The sequence below is a fragment of the Gadus chalcogrammus genome, chromosome 2 (assembly GCF_026213295.1).
Source record: "Gadus chalcogrammus isolate NIFS_2021 chromosome 2, NIFS_Gcha_1.0, whole genome shotgun sequence".
NCBI lineage: Eukaryota > Metazoa > Chordata > Actinopteri > Gadiformes > Gadidae > Gadus > Gadus chalcogrammus.
The window spans coordinates 8837929-8847928 of NC_079413.1; the positions used below are offsets into that span (position 1 = coordinate 8837929).

The following is a 10000-nucleotide window of genomic DNA, read 5'->3' on the forward strand; positions in this document are numbered from 1 at the left end:
GTCTGTCTGTCTGTCTGTCTGTCTGTCTGTCTGTCTGTCTGTCTGTCTGTCTGTCTGTCTGTCTGTCTGTCTGTCTGTCTGTCTGTCTGTCTGTCTGTCTGTCTGTCTGTCTGTCTGTCTGTCTGTCTGTCTGTCTGTCTGTCTGTCTGTCGGTCTGTCTGTCGGTCTGTCTGTCGGTCGGTCTCTCCCTCTCTTTGTCCATCTCTCTCTCTCTCTGCCTGTCTCTCTCCCTCTCCTCTTTCTGTCCCTCTCACTCTCTCAATCTGTCTGTCTTCCTCTCTCTCAATCTATTCATCCCTCTCTCTATGTCTCCCTCTCTCTATGCCTCGTTCAAATTCATGTTCAAATTCAAAAGGCTTTTTGGCATGAAAAGTGACTTGGGGCAATTTTGCAGAAGAAAAGCGAGATCACCAAACCTTACAAATAGGTAATACAAAAGCAATTCTCACATTTTGTTGCAGTGTTTCATATTTCGGTTCTCTGGAAGAATTCGTGGTTCTCCAGCAACCAAAACCTTAGTTCTCTTTATCTTCGACTGCATTTCTCCCTCATTCTCTCACTCACAAAAAAAAGGGTGAGTGGTCTTTTGTACTCGTGAGTTCGGGAAACCTTGCGGTGCCCATCAAAACGGGCGCACATGTAAACGTTGCCACGGTGACGGTGGAGGGGAACACTTTGGGGGAAGATTGCTTGGTAACTGACTGTACAAACAGGATGATGAAGGAGCACTTGTCCTGTCATTCATTTAGCTCCAGTGGAAAAGAAAAGAGCAAGAGGGGCTCGCTCTGCACCTTCTTTCCATGGATCACCTCTTTCTTTGGGGGTCCACTAGCCCCTGCCTTCAGCCCAACGCACGTGCACCGCGCTTTTTGCATCATATTTGTAGCATGACACAAAAAATGACAAATAATCAGATTGATTTCAAGAGGTTAAAGCACACGGAGGGCCAAAGTGGCAAGGCTGTATTCTGCTTCGGAAAGTTGAGCTTAAATGATTATTTCGTCTCCCATTTTGTTGTGGCAGGGTGTGAAAGAGCAGGTCAAATACTCCATTACAAGCATTTAAAAATGGCACTCTCTGTCCTTTTACGTGACAGAATATTAGCTGCCCCTCCTCATGAAACAAACACCACAGCCCCATTAGACCAGACCTCCATTATATTCTCCCATAGGGATGCAGTCCCAACAAAATTGGGAAGCTCTATTTAAGGTATGGAAGGACATTTATTTTAGAAGCCATTTTGGTCATGTGGTTTGAAATGCTGACAGCCCGACAGCAAACAACCCGACAGCAATAGATAAATCAAATGCTTTGACAAAAAATTGCTATCTGTGGCTGACGCAGGCCTTTTAGAATATTTGTTTGTCTTTTCACTAGCGAGCTAGTCATGGGGGCGAGTCATTTTACATTTAAACTCTACATTCAGGGCATTTAGCAGACACTTTTAGCCAAAGCGACTTACAACAGTCCATACACACATTCACACACCGACGGCGGAGCCAACCAGGCTAGGCGACAGCCGGCTCGTCGGGAGCAGTTAGGGTCAGGTGTCTTGGTCAGGGTCACCTCGACCCTCAGCTAGGAGGAGCCGGGGATCGGACTAGGAACCTTCCGGTCCACCTGCTCTACCTCCTGACCTGAGCCTTCAGTCAGTTGAGCCAGAGGGCTAATCCTAATGAATGCGGTAACAACCTCTTTGTCGAGTCATTTTAGTACTGAAGGTCAAATTATCATCGTTCCATACCATTTGCAGCGAAAATATATAAAAAAATTGCTGTGACATATTACAATTATTATCTCCCCTCCTACGCCGTGATTGAACGTTCAGCGAGAACGAGAGGTGATTGAACGTTCAATCTGTGAAATGTACGAACCTTCTCTTCTGTTTTCAAGAGATGCCATTATCTTTATCAGCATCCGCCATTATTAAAATTAATAAATCCTATGAAGTAATTAGAAGTAACTAAATGATAGTCATTAGTCAAAGTAATTAGTAAGTGATTATAATTAGGATCTATTGCAATTAAGTGTCCATGAAAGTTAGATTGCACAAAACCTGTTTTATAACCCCATTCTATAGGAAGTTATATACAACACTCAAGTATGACACATACTCCTACACTTTCACACCTCAAACCATAACAAGCAAGGGTTCAACCACCAACATGACCCATTCAAACCGAGGTCTGGAAGTTAAAGGAACCAGGAATGGGCCCTGTCCCAATTCAAGAGATGGTCAGCCACTATAAAATCCCTTTCACCCACCGAAGAAGCACAGGTGTTAACCTGAGCTTGTTACCCAAGGGTGCGAAAGGGCTAAAATACTTTATCACAAGTGTTTAAAGAAATGCACTCAGTGTGCTTTTACATGAGTTGAGAGTGAAGAACATTGGCTGAAGCTCCTAGCGGGAAACGGCCCCCCAAAGGTCTGTTTGACCGGAACCTCCAGCATTCTCCTGATCTATCGAGAGGCTGACATCGGGAATAAAGCAAAAAAAAAGCAGTGCTATTTAAGTGCCCCTATTTTACCACCAGGTGTGCGGTTGATTGGCCATTTCAAAAATCAAACTGTTCACAAGTGTGCCCAAGCTGCTCGTTTGACCTGATCGTCCAAGGAAGCGAAAACCCCCACTCGTGATGTCACCAATGGGATGATTACACCGGCTCGTCAACGGCTCGTCAACGTCACACCCGGTGGTAAAGAAGGGGCCATTTGTAAAATATCCCCTGGAAAAATGGGCTCTCCCTTCTCCCTTCTTGACAAGCGTTCACACCCTCGCAGAGGCTGCTCACGAGAACGCGAGGAGCCGTTGGTAGGAGAGCACCAGGTAGAAAAGAGCAACAATAAGAACGGGGACAGAGAGGCGGCGACGGAGAGAAGGAGGGGAAGGAGGGGGAGGACGGGGGAGGAGGGGGAGGAGGGGGAGGAGGAAGCCAGAGTAGATAGAGACCCAGCTTGAGTAGAGGCTAGAGTTGGCCACAGGAAGAAGAGGAGGAAAAAGATTGGAGGGAGTAGGAAGCTAAACGGGAGAGAGGGGGGGAGGTGTGATGGGTTGGTGGTGAACGAGTGCTTTTTAATGCTGTAATTAAGTTCCCTGATAGCACCCTGGGAGATGTTCTTTGGCCCGGCTCCAGGACAGCTTAGCAAAGTCTGCCAAGGCTCCTCAGCCCTCACAATCTACACATACACATGCCTCGCATGTGCATCTGTGTGTGTGTACACGCTCACACACACACACACACGCACACACACACACACACGCAAAGCAGGCTCTCAAACACACACACACACACACACACCGTACACTCACACAAATGTACATTTTCGCACACACACACATGCATGCACATTTGCACCCGCACACACACACACACACACACACACACACACACACACACACACACACACACACACACACACACACACACACACACACACACACACACACACACACACACACACACACACACACCTGTATACATTTAAATAAGCATTGCTTTGATGCAGCATCTGACCCACCAATAGCATATTATCTCTTCATCTCAGAACCGGAGAGAAACAGAGGAGAGAGTCAATGTTGTTGTGAGAATCCATCAGTCCCAATATGTCTATCTCACTCGCTCGCTTTCCGAAACCTGCAGTAGGGGTAATAGAGGGATCAGAATACCTGTAAGTCGCTCTGTATGAAAGTGCTAGTAATACACACATAGTGTGTAGTCCTTCAGTCTAAAGGGACACACGTTCAACTAAATGGCATGTGAAAATTGCCCCCCCCCCCCCTTGGAAAAAAAACACCTTATTTCTGCATGTTGTTCCTGCAGCTTCTTTATAACATTACATTTCCATTTCCGCCCGCAGGGATACAAACAATTCGTCGTGATCGCACACGCAGATTGATGTCCATTATACAGTTGACCTGTAAAAATGACTCGACATAATGAGTCGAGGCGCTCGGGGAGCCCTTGTCTAAAAAAATTGCGCGCAGTATGAGGAATGTGGAAAACACCAGTTAATTTTCCCATCTGTGCTGCCCGTTCAGGTTAAACGTCCGCGACGTGAGAGACGAGAGAGGGAGTGGGAGGATGGGGTGGGGAGGGGGGTCTGTATATGCAGCCAATTTCAACCCCTCCTCTCCAGCCCATTGCTCGCCTACTTCGGGCCACGCGGAGCAGAGAAGCGCTAGGATTTTTAATTGAGGATACACTCTTCGTTTACTTGTAGCGTGTATAGGACTGGGATATCAGATCTTTTTTTTCTTTTTTGTACAAGAGACGAAAAGGATTGCAAAATAAAAAGAGTTACCGGAGTTCAGGAGGCAAGGGGGGGACGCGTACTTATTAGATGTGAAGCTATTTAAAGTCAGTATAAGCCCAGGTTGCACCTTGCGGAGGCTGTACTCTTTTTTTTGGGGGAAAACGCGTAATCCTTTACGCGCGGTGGAAACGCAAAGCTGGAGCGAAGCTTTTACGGTCTTGGACGCGCGATGCTGATCGGTAAGTGTTGAACCGTCTCTCTGTCCTCGGTAGCGGTGGTGTTGATGATGTGGCTTTTAGTCCGAGGTGCTTTTTGCAGATTCTGTCGTGGCAAGGCATGGCACGCGGCACAGAGCACCGATTCCGTGAACACCGCGTGTGGTGATATCTGTCGGTTCGTCCGTGAAGGGACTGCGCCGGGCTGTGTGTGCATCCGATTTTCGAGGGAAAATGTCAACAGAATGCATGTGTTGGCACATTTCAAAGGTACACGAGCAGCGCCGCTTGACGACGCGCGATATCCTTAAAACAGCGTGCGTCCTCCAATGTTCCGTTTTGGAGCGTTAACTCGGTCCTTGTGTGATTATTATGGGGAGTTTTAAGTTTCCTACTAAACTAATCTTATGTTGTTGATTTGAAAATGAACTGATTATCAATCTTTTATATTCATTTAAAATATTTATTGTTTATCAAGTTAATTATCAGAGTCCCTTTGGGCTATTTGTATTGCATTGCATCGGGGAATATGATATTGATGGTAATGGTGATAATATTATTGATGTATTAAAAATCATCATCAATAAACTGTTTCCCAATAAAATACATTGAAGTCATGCGGCGTAAAGTTTTATTTACAACAAGTCTATGGAGAGGAACGTCGAAATTGTTCAATATTGGGTAGGTCTATCTCGTGCATGAGTAGGCCTAACTAAAAAATACAGTTAGCCTATAATACGATAGACATTAAAAATAGACAAGTATAAAAATGTATTGTCAATGTATGACCAACAAATGTATGCCTATAGCCTAGGCCCTATATGATAGGCAACATCCATTCTGTATGGTTATATGCCCCTAATTCTGCTGTATATGTCCTATAGTGGGTTTCAATTGTTTTTGCTCTGTTTGAACGTAAATAGAGTAGAATCTAAAATTAAATCTTTTGGCGGCGTTCATTTGGTCGAGTCTCCCTTGGGTGTTCAGATAATTAAGTGCTCATTGGTTTCTCCTAATGAAATTGATCTCCGTGGCTTGATCCGTTGTGCATTGGGTCCTTCGATTTTAATGGAATATTTCTGTTCGGAGAGAGACAGAGTCTATAAAAGCTTAATCATGTCACAACAACTCACCCCCAAACAAAGGATCACCTTCAGTAGATTTTGCACCGTGTTGGACCAACAATGATGCCCTGACCCTCACTGAAATAATTAACCCCTTTCTTTCGATTTTTGTAATATAAATTAGCCGGTTTGACCATTAGTCAGACTCCTTGAAGGTAATTTACCTTGAAAAAGGGGCTTGACTTTTAGTGTATGCTTACCAGTGAGCGCTTTCGGTTTAGGTTCCCCCTATCCACTGCATCAGGCCTATGCCCTACTTGTCTGCACTGAGCCATTCCAGACGCTATGCCGCCATATTGCTGCCAAAACCCTCAACTGGAACATTGGTTTTCATTGGTTTTCTTCATAACGTCGTGGCATCATTTGAGGCCCTTTAATCCTTGACAGGAGCGAGAGAAAAAAAATAATATTTACAGTGTGGGATAAAAAAAAAGGGAATAAAACGTGGACACACGGTCGTTGGCTTTATGTACTACAGTGATAGGCCACTGTTGACACGTGCACAGACACACATACATCACACTCACCCTCACAGTCACGCACACACACAGCATCTGGATGTGATGGATCTCTCTTTAACCCGGGAGATTGGGGGGTGCTTCGAGACGGGGGCGCTCTTCAAACGGCTCGGGAGTCGGAGCCAATGACTCATGCAAATGGATGCCACATTAGCATTTCTCCAGATATTTATTTCTCCTCTTAATGCCCTCCCGTAGGCTCTGGGCTAACAGAGATGGATGCTAACAAAGCGCCGAGGCCTTTCCTTTGTCTTTCGCTTGGAACGCCGCCGCCGCCCACATCGTATTTGCTCCCGATGTCACCCGCGGGTGTCTGGCTGTGTTTCCCTGGTCCTGTCAGTCAGTTCATTACCGGTCCGGTGAGAGCATCCTTAACACTGATAACAACAGTAGTTGTGGTAGTAACCCGGTCTGCTCTCTAAGTGCAGGGCCCCTTCAGTAGTCAGGTCCCCCCCCCCCCTGCCACCCCCCGAACACACACACAGACACACACACACACACACACACACACACACACACACACACACACACACACACACACACACACACACACACAGACACACACACACACACACACACACACACACACACACACACACACACACACACACACACACACACACACACACAGACACACACACACACACACACACACACACACACACACACACACACACACACACACACACACACACACACACACACACACACACATCTCTCTGTCCTGTTCTCGCCTGATTTCACCTCAGCCATCTTGTTGTGTTTAGAGCCGCGCGGCTGGGGACACACTGCGGTGGGGGTGGGGATTAGGACGGAGGATGGAGGTCTGGGGTCACGGCAGAAGCAGTTGGCGTGAGTGGTGTCCTTTGTTGTTACCCGTGTGTTGACCAGACAGTAGCCGCCGGGCCAACGGCATCAGAGCTGTGGTTTGTCGCCGCAGTGGTTGAGGTGGTTTGGTTCGGCCCGTTGATTGTTTTACAGCGCTGCTGTTGTGGTGTTGTTGTTGTTCCACTGTATGGGCAGCTGTGGTCCTGCTGTTGAGGCTGACTGCAGGGAGGGGGGGGGGGGGGGGGGGGGGTGGAGGTGGATGGACAGGGGCGAGGGGGGTGTTCTCGGACAGAGACGTGGTGACCTCGTTACGTTTCTACCTGCAGCGTTCTAACCTTTGCCTGTCACCCCTCAACACACTCCCCTCCCTTTCGTACCCTCCACTCTACCCCCACCTCACTCCCCCCAGGCAGAGTTTATGAGATGTGTGTGTGTGTGTGTGTGTGTGTGTGTGTGTGTGTGTGTGTGTGTGTGTGTGTGTGTGTGTGTGTGTGTGTGTGTGTGTGTGTGTGTGTGTGTGTGTGTGTGTGTGTGTGTTTAAGTTTGAGGACTGCGGATCTGTCATTGTGAACAAAGGAGGCTCCATTCTTTTGCTTATCCAGAGGATCAAGAGTTGGGTGCAGCAGGGCAGGGGAGGGCTGAGAGGGGTCAGGTGAGGGGATGATTACAGGGTACGTCGGGGTCATCTGCTGCTAAACAGGGTCTCGGGGCTTTCCAGCGCCCCCCCACAACCCCAAACACAACCCCAATGTCTACTGCCTTCCACTTCCTTGGCGCTTCCCGTAAGACAAACAGATGGTTCCATAAAGATGACCCGCTGCCTTGCAAGAGAAGGAGACGGAGAAGTAGGAATAAAATAAAAGAACAAAACAATTAGTTAGTGCATCATCAGTCAGTTAGTCAGTCATTCCGAGTGATGGAGAAATGAGGCGATGCTAGGGGCCTCCGAGGCTCTGATGGGTTTTACCGAATGAGTGCGTGTGTGTGTGTGTGTGTGTGTGTGTGTGTGTGTGTGTGTGTGTGTGTGTGTGTGTGTGTGTGTGTGTGTGTGTGTGTGTGTGTGTGTGTGTGTGTGTGTGTGTTTTGTTGCTTTAGGTTATGGTCTTTTTTTGTGCTCTGGTGATTTGCAGGGTCTGTTTCTTTGGGCAGAAATGAAACAAATGACTTTGAGCATGCTCTGCATGGTGACAAATGACCTAGGAAGAGAGCGACAGAGAGGGAGAGAAAGACACTGAAAGAGGGAGAAAGGGACAGACATAGGGACAGAGATTGGGGGGGGGGGGGGGGGGAGACGTTAAGATGGATGGGTCTTTCTGAGGCCTCCTCCCTCTCCTCCCTCATCCCTCATGGTCGGCGCAGGTGGCAGCACTCCAGCTGCCGTTCAACCCACTTCTACCTGCCTATAGTCCCACATAGACATGCATCCATACACACACACAAGCAAACACAAACACACACACACACACACACACATCGATGCATCCATACACACACATGCATAAGCACACAAACAGGAATGTATTTATACGCCAACAGACACACACACACAAACACACACGCATACACACACGCACACACATGTGGACACATAAATGTAGATGAAATGCTCTCAAATAATCACACGCTTATTTGCACATGCACACGCATGCAGCTGCAACAACATCAACGAACGACACTCTCAGAGCTCTACACAACCCCGAACATACTCACACACATCTGTCCTGGTGTACAAACAGGAACACAGTGTAGGGAAATTGAACAAAGAGCCAGAGAAAGGAGACAAAAGCAAATAATTGTTTGAATGAGGCTCATCAAATTTCCCTCCCCAAATCACACATTCTGTTAAAGTGCAAGATATTTGCGGAATTATTTTGTCAAAAAAAAAAGGGAAATTGCACAGTACACTGCCATTATTTGCAATTTGGTGAACCCATATGATTCTCTTTTTCACTTCTATATTATTCAAGGTAGTGTAGTGGAGCTGCTGTTTAATTCACGACACTTCTACTACTATAACTTCTCATTCATCCTATGTTCTCAAATGGCTTGTAATTGCCTCGAAATGTGCACGCCCATTGTGCATAATACAAACCATTTAGAGCTGTTTTAAGTCTCGAGTTAAGATTCAAGGTTTTTAAGATGGGCAGATTCTTTTTTTCTCCCAAAGCACCCTGTGGGGCGCATCGATTGATCGTCGCGAGCGATTCAGAGACAAGGTGCAGCAGAGTAAAATGGCCGACCCCCCGCTGTGCGGAGGTTGATAGCGGATACAAAGCTGTCTAATCCACAGTGTTTAAAACGGTCTTGTCTCCGTCTCAACCTGTGCCTGTCTGTTTGCATATGTGTGTGTCTGCATGTGCATGTGTCTTTGCACTTCCCTTGTTTTAATGGACCACAACGGAGGTGGTTCAGAACGTTTTTTCTTTGGGGGAGGTTATTTGTTTTTTAAAGTATACTGGAATCGAATTGTGAATGTGAACCTTTATGTTCCCTCTGTGCTTGATCTGTTTGGTTGTGATGGGTGATTCATCACTATGTTGTTGTATGGAGTCTTTGATATATAGGTTTGTGTGTGTGTGTGTGTGTGTGTGTGTGTGTGTGTGTGTGTGTGTGTGTGTGTGTGTGTGTGTGTGTGTGTGTGTGTGTGTGTGTGTGTGTGTGTGTGTGTGTGTGTGTGTGTGTGTGTGTGTGCGTGTGTTATATTATATACATTATATTTATATTATTATGCACTTGTAATATCCCAATATTATTCCGATACATCTTGGTCTTTGATTACATGCTTTGACTGTTTTCAGCCTTATTTGTAATTCGCTTTGCATAAAAATCGAAAAGTTTTGAGTGCCTAATGCTTGGTAGTAGACAAGATAATTAGCCAGAATCTGTGCCTGATTTCCCTCTCCCCACTCTTGTCAGCAAAGCCCCGATCTTTTGATGGTTCTTCCTAATTTTTTTTACCTGATTATCCTGTGGTTTGGGGTATGTTAGGAATTATTTTGAATGATCAGGCCCACAACGATTCGAAATGGCAAATAATGAACACATTTAATATTTACGATC

General features: G+C 46.4%; 1 protein-coding gene across 1 annotated transcript in view; it reads left to right on the plus strand.

The window, feature by feature from the left end:
- The first annotated feature begins 4182 nt into the window (after positions 1-4182).
- Positions 4183-10000, plus strand: part of znf385c (zinc finger protein 385C) — a 65957-nt gene continuing 60139 nt past the window's right edge. The window contains exon 1 of the mRNA XM_056607566.1: positions 4183-4494. Within this exon, the coding sequence (XP_056463541.1) occupies positions 4485-4494 (10 nt within the window). The 5' untranslated portion in view covers positions 4183-4484. The remainder of the gene's footprint in view (positions 4495-10000) is intronic.